Source organism: Haliaeetus albicilla, chromosome 12 (assembly GCF_947461875.1).
Source record: "Haliaeetus albicilla chromosome 12, bHalAlb1.1, whole genome shotgun sequence".
Lineage (NCBI taxonomy): Eukaryota > Metazoa > Chordata > Aves > Accipitriformes > Accipitridae > Haliaeetus > Haliaeetus albicilla.
The window spans coordinates 40,870,450-40,883,894 of NC_091494.1; the positions used below are offsets into that span (position 1 = coordinate 40,870,450).

A 13,445-nucleotide genomic window follows, 5' to 3' on the forward strand; every position below is an offset into this window, starting at 1 on the left:
CATTTTGCGTATCGTCCACACATAACAGTGGGGACTTTTAAAACCATCTGCATTTGGCCATTGTATTTGTTGCCGCAACAATGCGGTGCTTCCTCATTCGCAGTACCGGGAACTCAGCAAATACTGTAAGTGACAGCAAGGGCAGTTGGTGGAAATTGTTCAGCAGCAATATGAGGAGTGTGTTCTTAAAGCCTATACTCCATGAGAAAGCATTTGGCCAAAGCCTTTTCACTGAGTATTTAAAGACAGCTAATGTCAACTTACGAAACGAACGAGGAGGAGGAGGAGGGCAGGTTAAGCAACTACGAGTGACTGCGGGCACCGGCATTGCTGTGGAAAGCAGGGAATCATATTTAGAGCCTGCTCTGGACATTGTAAGGAAGCTCCCCGGAGGAGAGCAGCAGCTCCAAGCAGAAGACCTGACTGCTGATTAACGCTGTCTTGTCCCAGAAGCATCCCCAGGACCCGTTCTCCGGGTTGTTGCAGAGGTTCCCGTTGCAGTCCTGGGTTGCAATTCAAGGTGTTGGCGCCAATTTCTTAAGCCTTGTGCGGTCTGCAACCCTTGCATTCGGCAGTCACCTTCGCTCTTAGTTTTCCAGCACAGCACGCAGGGGCTCCCTGCTGCATTTCAGCTGTTAGCACTCGGGAACTCGCCTTTTCCGAGGGCGGCAGGAGCCCGTTGCAGCAGCGGACACCTGCCTCGGAAACTAACACCCCTGCACTGTCCATCAGAGCTGGAGTTTGGCAAACTTCAGGCTGTGCTTACAAGGCTGTTTTTGTTCCTGCAAGGCTCCCAGCCAGACATTTCATCCTTGTTTTCTTTGTCTTAGGCCACGTCCACCGTAGGGAGGACAAGCTATTAAAAATCATTTTGATTTCTGCGTATTCCAGCCACGGCCAGCCAGCCGGCTGATCGAGCTGCCACAGGTGATCTACGGAACAAAGAAAGGGATCCTGCGTACTGCAGCCAGGCAAATGCTTCTCTTGCTTCCAGCCCCGCTCCACAAGATCTCAGCTCAGGGATCACAGCTCTCGTTTCGGAAGGGACGTTCGATTTCGGTGAAAGAGAGGGATGTTAAGTTCAGTAGCCGCGCTGCGGTACGCTCAGCTCGCTTCTCGTGCGTGTGAGGCTCAGGCGTTTTCGTGACGAGATGCCCTGCACCTTAGCGTTCCTCTTCACCCAAACCAAGAAAGCAACAGAAAGAACAACCCCCCTTCTCTCTCCCCCAGGGGTCTCTCTGCGCCCCGCGGGGCCTCGCGCGTTAGCCCCGCAGGGCGCGGAGATCCCACCCGGGACCTTTCTCCGGGCAAAGTTCCCCGCGAAGCCTTGCAAAATCCTTTCTCGCCGCGGAGGGTGTCGAATCGATACCCGGAGGGCGCAACCGGAGGGCACCGGCCTGAGGCGTGGGGAGCACCGCGGCCCTTCTCCCCCCCCACCTCACCCCCCCAACCACCCTCCCCCCAGCACCGAGGCGTCCCCCCCATCCTCCCCAACACCCCCAAGGACCCTCCACCCCGTAGACCCCCCCCCCAAGCCCCAACACCCTCCCTATCCCCCCCTTCTCCTCAGCCCCCCCCCCAGGGCCCCGCCATCTCTCCTCAAAGCTTCTCCCCCGACCCCCCGGGCGCGGGTTGGGCTCGGTCCCGCCCCTCCGCCGGTTTCCTATTGGTGGGGACTGAGCTGGGTGGGCGGGGCCGCCGGGGCCGCTATTAAACATCCCATGGCCGCCCCAGCAAAAAAAGGGGCCGCGGCTCATTGAGTGGCTCAGTTGCGAGCGGGGCGGCGGAGGCCGGCGGGCAACCCCCGGGGATTGCCTTGCTGCGTGGGGTTTTATTTTTTTTTTTCCCCCCCCTTTTCATTCCTCGTCCATCCCGTGTTTGTCGTCCCCCCCCCCCAGCCTCCTCTCCTCTCCAGCCGCTGGATCTTACAGCCTTTTAACTCTCTAAGCACCTCCTTTAAGGCAGGTAAGGAGCGCCTTCTTTTTAGATTTATTTAAGAAGCCCACCCGGTCGCCTCCCGAATAGCCAGCCTGGTTTTCAGGGGTAGGGTAGCCGTCTGGGTGCCGAGAGAGAGCTTTCCTTGTCGGTCGATGTCTTGCAAATGCTTGGGCATAGCCGGTTGGAGGGGGAACTCCTGCATTCTCATGCACCGTCCACGAGCTATTCTCAGTGCCTAAAATAATTAGATAGGTATGCTGGGAACACTCGAGCATCTGCTTGCAGCATCTGTTTATGTTCATAACTTTCCATGCACCAGCTGCTCCCCCCCCTTCCCTCCCCTCCGCCCCGCGATATTTTATTCTGGGGAAGGGCTGGAAGTTTGCATGACAACTCCGTGTCGCAGAAGTAGCACCGCTCCATCCCTTTCCATTCTTCTCGCCTGCCGTTTCCTCTACAAGGGAGAGGTCAAAAGTATCAAGTCTTAGAGATCAGATGCGTGTTTGCGAAAGGAGTGTCCAAAATGTTTGAGAGGGGTGTGAAACGAACCTGTAACTTCATTCATTGGCAGTATGCAAAACGGGGGAGCGTCTTTATTTTTAATCAGCCTAGCCAAAAAAACTAGGAAGAAAGAAAAAAAAAAAAAAAAAGCCGTTGCAGCTGGGGAGCCTGTGAAGAGGCTGTATTGTTTCAACTTAGTTCATGACAGTTAAAGGAAAAAATACTGATAAGAGATGGCAGATTTATTTGCGGGGCTTTGGTGGCTGCTTTGTCATCTTCCTGGGGTTGGGGCAGGCGGGGACCCGCAGGTGCCTGGGCTGGGGCCATGCCGGTGGCCCGGGCTGAGCCAGGACCCCCATCTTGGTCCTCTCCCAGCCTGCTGCCACCTTTCCACCCTGCAGGCAGCCGGCACTTGTTTCTGGTTCAGCCTTACCTTTACACTTGTTTGCTTTTCCATCCTCCCAGCTGGTGCATCAAGTACACCCCCTGGTGATGACTATTTCACTTGTAGTTATTTTGTCATCAGCTAGAAATATCCTAAACCCCTCTCCTTCACCGGACAGCAGATGCAAAAAGCCACTTGTCCTTTCCTTTCTCCTATTTCTTTGCACCCATTTCCCTACATCATCTGCTTTTTTTTTTTTTTCCTTTCTTCCTTATTTTCCCCCACACACACTGCCTGATGGCGAAGGACAGATCCTTCTCCTGAAGACAGCTCACTTTGTGTAACTTGACTCCTACTCAAACCAGCGGAGAAGCCCTGGGGAATGACTTATAAGTAATGCGGGGGTCTGGAGAAAGGTTACAGGGGTGGCCATACCCGGCAGCGATGGAGCAGGGACTGTGGGAACAGGCTTCGCTGGGGCGAGTAACTCCTTTGTTCTGTTTACTAAGAGCAGCAGGGAAAGGCGTTTGGCTAAGGTAGTGCTGGTTCTCTCTTAGCAACATGTGCCCGGCTCATTCTGCAGGGCTGCGTGGCGTCAGCCTGGGAATAACTGCTCCAAGCGCTCGTTAGTGCTCCTCTCCTCTCCCCCCCCCCGCCCCCACTCTTTTGGCACTTCAGAGTTTTTGCTCGGTACTAAACCTTCCGCACAAATTCGCTTCGAGCTGTTCGTTGGGGAGTTTAGACACGCGACGTGAGCGTCTTTGCTGGGGGGGGAGGTCTCGAGGGGGATGCTTGCTAAGGGGAAAGCGAGGGTTTGGGCTTCTCATCGCGGCATTTCCAATAACGTTGGTTCAGAAATGCTGCAGATATGCAGCACAGCCCCGTTTTTCTCTGCTCCTCCAAGCATCCCCTCATAGCAGAGCAAGCCCAGGACTCTCCCATCCCATCTCATCCCTTCCTGGTAATGCTGCGTCGGTGCCAGGGCTGGTAATTACAAGCTGCATTGCTCTAGTCTTGTATTCAATTCCAGCAGGAAAGGTAGCCTGAATTAATAACACACCTAGTGATGACTGAATTTACAGCTGCGTGTGTGTGTGTGTGCCTGGCTGCAGCGCGTTGGGCCCAATTGTATAAAGATTTGGGTTGGTTGGTGGGTTCTGGGCTGGCTTCTTTTGTCTGGTGAGGATTGCAGGGCTGGTCCCACACTAGTTTGGCATCTTTGGTGCCACCAACAACTGCTAATGGGGTGGGGTGGCAGGGTGGCAAACTTGGTTTGCCTTTGAGCAGCAGGTGGATTAGCCAAATAAGAAGTACCGTTCGATTTTCACGCTAGTTTGATTGTTTCTGGGATTTGGGGGGTGGGGGGGAAACCTCTATTGAAACTGGTTGGGAAAGTCAGGAGGAATGCCAGTCAGGTGTGTGATCAGGCAGCCAGTGGATGCTGCGTTGCACCGGCTGGTCCCTGCGCACGGTGCTGGTGGTGCTCCCATCCCGGCATCCTCCCCGCTCCGAGCGCTTGCAAGGAAGAGAGGCAAGTTGGGCTGTAAAAGAAAGAAGATATCTGTGCTGCGGTGGAGCATGCCAGAGCTTTGTTGTATAAACTTCAGGTAGCGTGTAAAGGTAGCACAGGGTGCTCCCAGGCATACCCCCGAGTTTAAGGATCATTAGAGCCAAATCGGGGCAGGTCCGTTCCCAAGGGCAGAGCACCGACAGCGTGCAGCTAGGAAGGAGAAATGCGGTGCGAGGTACAGTAGGTAGAAGGTGCTCAGCCATTCGGAGTAGGAGTATGACAATATACGATACCTAATTTGGGTCCCAAACTTCCAAATGCAGCCCGCTCGCCGCAGGAAGCTGGCATTACGATTTCAGTGATTTGTGGAATTCAAACAAATGCCCTCGGGTCAAGACTTTTGTGGGGGGAGCTGCATATTCAGACACTTGAGACTTTACAGCTTATCTTTCCCTCCACCACAAGTTTTCCTCTAAAATCCAAGAGACAATGCAGGGGGAAAAAAAAAAAAAAAGACTTCAAAATAAACTGTTTCCTAGGCTGTGTGTTTCCATCAGCTTGGAACAAAACAAGACTTTGAATGTGGAAATCGAACATGACTGCGATTATAGGATGTGGTTTATAAAAGTGATCGATTTGCAGACCAATGCAATGGTTTTTCAAGAAGTTTTTTTGCGTGGAACGTATTAACAGTAATTTCACTTCCCCCCTGTGTTCAGGTTTCTAATAAAAGTATTTTTCAGCCAAGAAAAATAATTTAAGTGAGCATTAAAAGAATTCCTTTGTATTTTTGAGAACGATATCCTGACGGGAATGAGAAACCCCATGATCAAAAAGGTGTGAGGGGGGAAAAAGTGAATCCTTACACAGTGTAGGCAAGATAGTCAGATAAGAAAGAGGGCAGCTGTACTGTGAGCCTACATTGCTGAGATCCGTACTCAAAACCGGGCATTACCGAACCTATCAAAAGCTGCCAAAATGTCTTGTACGCCGCTGAAGTCACAGATGACTAATCTCAGCAAGTAGGCGTTGGGACGCATTCTTGCACAACAAACAGAAGTGAGGAAAAAAGAGAAGGTAAAAGTAAACCCTAAAGAGATTCTAGAGGGAAAACCATCCCGCATGTAACTGCGAGCATGATGTTTTCTGTTTGTCACCTGCTCTTTTCCTAACAAGTGTTTGCTGACCTAAAGCCCTTGTAATGTGGTTGAAGGATGTGGGAGGGCTGAGAAACTGTTTGAAATCCCTCAAGTTTTTTGGAACACCTCTGCAGGGCTTTAGGGGCTGTTTTGGGGAAAGGAGAGAAACTCTTATCTACAGCTGTTGTCAGATACGAATCAGAGGAAGAGCCACAGAGCGCTGAAGCCGGTTCATGGGCAGAGGTTGTGCTCCTTTGCAGTTGCAGTTTTGTTGGGTTTTGGACACTCAGATGAGTTTTGATAATATCGATTTACAAAGAGCATCGCGATTTAATCCCCTGCTACTGTAAATGGTACCGACATCTCCTCTCCTATGGCAAATGGACAGCAGACATTCCTCATCACTCGGTTTTAGGTTTATTTCCTCCGTGGGGTGCATGCGTGGATGGAGCAGTTGAATTAATGCATCTCTTCTCCTCTGCAGTATTTCAATTACATTTCCTGATATACAGTACACGACTTAATGGATGACGCACTTGTTAAAAGCCAAACCTGGGTCTAAGCCAGACCTCCCTGAAACAAGTTTGGTGGCTTCTACCCTGAGGAAGAAGGTTTTGTAGCCTCTCTGCTGAGTCTTAATTGCTGACATTTAAGACCCACGGGACGCCCCGAGCTGTTCCCCATTGGAGATGGAACTGGCTGCCTCAGGCTCCGGAGGGGAAGGCGCTGGTACTTGCCACCAAAGGTGTTACAAAGACATTCGGCTGGTCCTACTCTGTTGTAGCCTTTTGCTAGTTGCGTTAGCAGGAGCAGATGAGGGTCATTAGAAGGTTTAGTTTGCTTCATAGGACTTAAGCCTAATGGGAGCATAAAAAATACACAGATCCCAATGAGTTTATAGAGTTAAAGAGGAACTAAGGCAGCCCTTATTCCTGCCACTTGCAAAGCATACACAACTCCTTTTTCTAGCTTAATTTAAAAAAAAAAAAGTTATATGCAATGTAATTTCATGGAAATCACGGACATTTGCATTTTCCAAGTTTATTGCTTTTCTCAGTACACGTCATCTTCCTTTTTGCACGCTCCCTTGTTTCTCATAGGTAAAACAGTCCAGGAGACAGACACATTGTATGTCACTAAAAACTGCTTCAGTATTTATGTTCAAACAGATGGATGTTAATGCTAATTGTTTGTTTCAAAATAAACAGAAAGCACAGTTGTAAATAGTAGATAGATTCTTTGCATGTCCAGCTTTAAGGTGAATATTGCTCAGAGACTTGTGTGACATGATCACTTCAGTGCCTTCCCTCGGGAAGAGTGATGCCTTCTTTGTAGTAATGATGTCACGTCTGTCAATATACAACTGCGCACATTATGCATTCCAGAAAATGCTGTCATTAAGAATAAGGAAACCTCCTGCAGGTCCACAGGAGACGTTTGACTTGATTCTTTCAGGTTTGATGCCTTATCCTTTTCCTCCAAGATCTAATACGACATTTCTCTTTCTCTTGCAGACCATGCCCTCTCTATGACGGTTACTTGTTAAGCTAACTCTGCATGCCAGAAGACTGTCCTTGGTTGATCCAAGGGCTTTTGGGGACTCCAGCCTCTCCCCAGTTTTTCTGTGTGTGTGTGTTCCTCTAGAACTTTCAAAACTGTTTCTCCAAAGGGTTTTGCAGAAACTTAGACTGTTTTCTAAAGCAGAAGCACCTCAGTCCACAGCAGTAGTGATGGGCAGCGTGCGAACCAACCGCTACAGCATCGTGTCTTCGGAAGAGGACGGCATGAAGCTGGCAACCATGGCCGTTGCCAACGGCTTTGGGAATGGAAAGAGTAAGGTACATACCAGACAGCAATGCAGGAGCCGCTTTGTCAAAAAAGATGGCCACTGCAACGTCCAGTTTATTAACGTGGGTGAGAAGGGACAGCGATACCTGGCAGACATCTTCACCACTTGCGTGGACATCCGCTGGAGGTGGATGCTAGTTATCTTCTGCCTGACTTTCATCCTCTCCTGGCTTTTTTTTGGCTGTGTGTTTTGGTTGATTGCACTGTTGCATGGGGATCTGGAGAATCAAGAAAATAGCAAACCTTGCGTCTCTCAAGTGAGCAGTTTCACCGCAGCCTTTCTGTTCTCCATTGAGACCCAGACCACGATCGGCTATGGCTTCAGGTGCGTCACAGACGAGTGCCCCATCGCAGTTTTCATGGTGGTTTTCCAGTCTATAGTAGGCTGCATCATTGATGCCTTCATCATTGGTGCCGTCATGGCAAAGATGGCCAAGCCAAAAAAGAGAAATGAAACTCTAGTCTTCAGCCACAATGCCGTAGTGGCCATGAGAGATGGAAAACTGTGCCTGATGTGGCGCGTTGGAAACCTGAGGAAAAGCCACTTGGTCGAGGCACACGTGCGAGCGCAGCTCCTCAAATCCAGGATCACGTCGGAAGGGGAGTACATCCCCTTGGATCAAATAGACATCAACGTAGGGTTTGACAGCGGAATAGACCGCATATTTCTGGTCTCCCCCATTACGATAGTACATGAAATAGATGAAGACAGTCCTTTGTATGACTTGAGCAAACAAGACATGGACAATGCTGACTTTGAAATTGTAGTAATATTAGAGGGCATGGTGGAAGCTACCGCCATGACTACCCAGTGCCGTAGCTCATATCTGGCAAACGAAATCCTCTGGGGCCACCGCTACGAGCCTGTACTCTTTGAAGAGAAAAACTACTACAAAGTGGACTACTCGAGGTTCCACAAAACATACGAAGTGCCCAACACACCCATCTGCAGTGCCAGAGACTTAGCAGAAAAGAAATACATTCTCTCGAACGCAAACTCCTTTTGCTACGAGAACGAAGTAGCCCTCACCAGCAAAGAGGAGGATGAGATTGACACTGGGGTGCCTGAGAGCATGAGCACAGACACCCACCCGGACATGGACCACCACAACCAAGCAGGGGTGCCTCTAGAGCCACGGCCGCTACGGCGGGAGTCGGAAATATGACTGACAAACTCTTCCTCTCTCTTTTGGTTGAAAGGAAAAAAAAAAAAACCAAATAAAATACATCTATCGGTCAAAGGCACATTGACCTGAGAAGTTGGCCCAGAACAGTTTTCAGACAACGGTACTGTTGAAGAGTGGTGTGAAGGCAAGCAGACCTGAGAAACCCGGGCTGGTTTTAGGGCTGTCCTCAGAGGAGGGATGACAGAAAATGAACTCTAAACACAAAGCACTAAACATGTCTAAGTATGAACAGAAGGCACATATGTTGTAGAATAAATTATGTATATATTTTTTTACAAAACTTGAACTTGCAGGCAAGCTTTGGTTGGGTTATTATTATTTTTTTTCAACTTTTTCCAGAATGCTTCTCTCTAGGGAACAAGAATGTTTTTAATGGCATAACAAAGGCAAGAATCTGCCTTATTATTATTATTATAATTATTTTTTAAAAAGCTGCTGCTAACTACATGAACACAAATGGTTATTTTTGTTGCAGTGTAGTTTTTATTTTCTCTTGTGTAATTTAAAAAAAAAAAAAGTCAGTGTTGAACTTTTTGAGTTGAAAAGCTCATGATCACTTCAGAGAGGCCAATGTTGCCAGAAAGTCTAAACTCCTTTTGAGGCCAGTAGTTTGATAGCTAGAATCAATTTCTCTCTTTCCAATTACATAAGGGGCATTATGTAATATCAGGCCAATCAGTAGCCTCCAGCAAAATTATGATTTTTGGGGGGAGAATTTAATTCTCTGTCTAAAGGAAAAAATGAAATAAAATATATATATACATAGAAAAAGTACTAAGTTAAAACTACCTAAATGGATACCAAAGAAAATGCACAGTTTTGCACAGCGGAGTTTATTTAAAAAAAAAAAAAAAAGGAAAAAAAAAAAGGAACAGGCTGCTTTAAACAAAAATATTTCAAACCTCAGACACTTTTTTGTTTTGTTTTGATTTTTTTTTTCTTCCTTCTCTTTTTAAGACCTTTCTTTTGCACCTTATTCTAAAAGCTTAAGACTCAGATCTAAAGTGAGCTAGGACTCCTCCCCTTTCCCCCTGCTCTTCTCTGGGGAAATAAATTCCTTTCTTTTCCTGTAAGGAGAAACGCAGTCGGGGGAAAACAAACGAGCAAACCTCTGTCTTTGCCGGTCGCTCGCCGAGCCGGACAGCAGCAGAGGGTCAAGTGTTAGCGCGCACGTTCCCAAACCGGCGCGAGAACCTCAGCCTCCCGAAAACTGAGCCATCCTCCGTGTGCTGCAGGCGTCTGACCCCGGCCCCTTGGCTGCCGTTGTGTTACCAGTTCAGCTCTGCCAGGGACACGCAAAGCTGCTGATCGATGCTAGAGGCCGGCGTTTAGGGGCAGATGAGCCGAGCGATAGAGAAATCCCCAGGAAGAGGGTTTTTTGAAGAGGAAGGGAGAGGGTCACGGGGAGGAAAAGAGAAAGAAGGGCACAGGGATTGGAGCGTTTTGTAAAAAAAAAAAAAAAAGCTTCTCTTCAGCAGGGCAAAGGTGTCAGAAAAAGCATGGTTTCCACCTCGTTTAGAGAGGGATTATTCAGGGAGGACGAGGCTGCAAAGTGAGGGCCGTCTCCTGCCTCCTCTCCCCAGCAAACGCCAACCGAGCGGTCAGCGGACGAGACGTGGCGCCGAGCTCGGAGCAGATCTGGTGACCTTCAGGGAAGCTCTGGCTCTAGCGGTATTTTGGGTCCTTCGCCCAGAAGGCTGTAAATTCTCTGTGCCTCTAAGATCAAGGAGACGGCGAACCAGCGCTTCACGCCCGCTCCCTAGGGGCAGGTGGAGAGGGGTGGGGGGGGGGGACGGACACGATAATCCTAGTCAACTCTTGCAGTATTGGATCACTGTATGCCATTAAAAAACAGCTTGTTCTAGGTCTAACGTCTTCTGCAAACAGATATCTGTGAAGGCCTCTGGCCCCTTCCAGCCCTGCCTGAAAGAAATGCCTGCAATGAAATGGTTTTCTGATAAGATGGTATCTTCAGTGGGTGGGTTCGAAACTGTGGAAATTTGACATTGTAAACATCGATTTGGCTACTAGAGAGGGTAGATGATTAAGTGCAAGTACTAAGGCTGTTACTGGGGTGGGGGGATGTAAAAGAGAGGAAAGGCTGAACATATAAAGGTGACTTGATTGCAGTTTCTGGGTCAACAGTAGTGAAGACAACTGAGTGCTGCTAGTGCTGCTATTGTGATATTCTTGTAAAAGGAAAATAACTAAACCAAAGAGTATTCAGTGAAACAGAGGGTGCATGAAAACACAACGGGGAAGGGATGGAAAAGGGAGGCTGACTGGGAGAAAGGGGACCTGTTCTCCAGGTCGGCATCCCCCAGGTGCACAGTGTTCCCGCTAAATGATACTTGAGATATTTGAGGGAGGGATGAGAGATGGGGGACGGGAAATGCAGGATTCAGCTTGTTTCTTTAAAGCAAAAGAAATTCAGAGGTTAAAAAAAAATAAAAAAAAAAATCCCCTCCCCCTTAACATTTCTGGTGCAGAGGTTTTGGGGTTTTTGTTTTGTTTTGTTTTGTTTTTCAAGTCAGTTTTTCAGAAATATTTTTAAAATGTACATTTTATAAAGTTTATCAAGTATTTTCATATTTAAAGCCAAATGTAAATAGAAGTCTGTAAAGGAGGACAAGGAGAAGAAGAAAAAGAAAAGGCCACAAAAAGTATAAATTCTGCTCGGCAGTCTCGGCTAGCTAGTACCTAGATGCTACCGGTTAGCATGATTTTTAGCAAATACTTGCAAGCCTTATAGGATTCCTAATGCTATGAACTTCTCTTTATTTATTTTTAAGCATGGACTTTTAATTTGAAAACATGTTCTAGTTACTGGCATTTTTAAAAGTTACCAGCTTTCCGAGTGCTAGTCTTGTCAAGGGTGTGCATTGAGGTAATCCATTACACTCTCTGCCGCATTCTTTTTCTTTTTTTTTTTTTTAATAACCCTTTGTCTTTGCCGATTGAATCCTACATTGCAGAATTGCACTCAGCCTCTGGCTCCGGGAAGCTGCTAGAAAGAAACCTGCAATGTACACTCCATGGTACCCTTCCCCCTTGTCCATCATTTCTGTATTTCTCATCACGCCGTGGTAAGCCCGGCATAGGACAGACTATTGTAGCACACTTCTGCAGCAGCAAATTGGGTTAGTAATTTTAAAAAATGTTGTTATTTTTAAGGACTATACAGTGACTGACAGCGTTTCTTCAGTTCCCGATGATCCTGGGCCAAGCTGATGCCAAGCTGATGCTTACTTGGGGGCCCTTTAAACTGACTGAGCTCTACCCGCAGACTCCAACAGCCGTTGGTTCGGCCTCTTTATCGAGGATAAAGTTGGCTCAACCGGCTCGCACAGAAGGTTTATACTGTATTTCGCTTAGGGTCTGGGGGGGAATATGTTATTTCTGCCCTTCCCTGAAAATACTTGAATGAGACACATTGTCTAAAACATAATACTGCGTACAGTGACAAAAAGCATTTCCGAGGCAGGTGGGGATGGACCGCTTCTTTCCTCTGTCTCTTCCGTGCGAGCTGTCCTTCGTTAAGTAGCAAGGGCAGAAATCATTACTTACTAGCTGTGTTTAAAGATACTCTCTCCCAGCCATGAGAAACTTCTACGTTGTTAGCTTAGCACTCGCTCTTCTCGGAAAAGACAAAGGGGCCAGATATTTTATTTGTTCTCTTAGGTCTTCTTTTTCATAATGGATTACAAGGTAAAACTGAGAAGTACTGTAATGTCTTTAAATTATGGCTGCTCACAACCGTTGTAAAGTAGAAGGGTGCTGCATAGTTGCCATCCCACAGCCAACGAGATACTGATTTTGTAATGACTTTTGGCCTGCAGCTATTGTAAGGTGAACAATCTAGGCATCTGACAGTTGTCCATTACTATTTTCCTGTTTGCAGCCTTTTTGTATCGAAGTCTTCCTAATGTACTGCACAAATTGTGGATTGTACAGATTTTTATATATTATGTCTTATTTTATTATTTCTAAATAAATAAAAAAAAAATTGGGAATGAAGCGATGTGTGCACCATGTATGTAAACGAACTGGGGAGATGGGTCTGGAGGTTATTATATAGGTGTGTTTATGGCTGTCTGAGCACAGTCGTTGTCTGAAGCACTTTGGGAAGAGACAGGTCGTTCTCTCCCTTGACAAAAGGCGGGAGGAAAGGTGATACCATCATTATTTCCCAGATGAGAACACAAACACGGTGGGGTGTAAGGCACCTTGCACCAAAGGAAGATCTGCCCCAGAGAGTCTGAGGGTCTTTCTTAAGGTCATACCTTGAACTGCAGAGCTCCCGATCATCAGCTAGAAGTTGTATGAAATGGAAAAAAAAGCTCAAAGTCTGCATAAACTACAAAGCAGGGGAAGGGGGCGGGGAGGGAGTGAGGGGAGGAAATGAAAACACAGAGCATAAGCAAGCGCATTGAAAGATTTGGAAAGGGATTAAAAAATTAAGCAGGAAACTCATCTTCAAATCCCCACGTTTCATGTCTGCCTGGAACATCCCCTTATCGAAACGTTGCTCCTCAGCTCAATTCCAAACACGCTCACTGTAATCTTCATACATGCCTCGCTGGTCTGGAGTGCTGAGCCTGCTGTCACAAGCGTGGAGCTGGGGTTTTGTGGAACGGGACGGGGAAACGTAACGGGGACAGGCCTTGAGTAACCGAAAAGAGACTCTGTGCCCTTATTTGTCTGCGTTGGAAAGCTCCTTTCCCGCTGTTTGTGTGTGGCCTCCAGGGCAGATATTGAGGCTGCACAACTGTGACTCAGCTCAAAACTGCTGATCTCACCGGAATCAAACACGCTGCAAGGGCTGAGGACGGCCGTCAAGCATTTCGATGCAGTTTTGACCCCTCCGCTGATCTTTCAAACTTTATCAGTCGGTAAAGCTATTAAATGATGCCTCGGATGGAGCTGGACCCTATCTA

General features: G+C 47.7%; 1 protein-coding gene across 1 annotated transcript; it reads left to right on the top strand.

Moving 5' to 3' along the window:
* The first annotated feature begins 1,724 nt into the window (after positions 1–1,724).
* KCNJ2 (potassium inwardly rectifying channel subfamily J member 2) lies at positions 1,725–12,525 on the top strand. Its single transcript, XM_069799369.1, has 2 exons — positions 1,725–1,965; positions 6,988–12,525. Exon 2 carries the CDS (start codon positions 7,204–7,206, stop codon positions 8,485–8,487), a length of 1,284 nt encoding a protein of 427 aa, XP_069655470.1. The 5' UTR covers positions 1,725–1,965; positions 6,988–7,203; the 3' UTR covers positions 8,488–12,525.
* The last annotated feature ends 920 nt before the right edge of the window (positions 12,526–13,445 follow it).

What these genes read in the sequence shown, in the direction of transcription:
- KCNJ2 (XM_069799369.1), top strand. Translation starts at nt 7,204, where the DNA reads ATGGGCAGCGTGCGAACCAACCGCTACAGCATCGTGTCTTCGGAAGAG.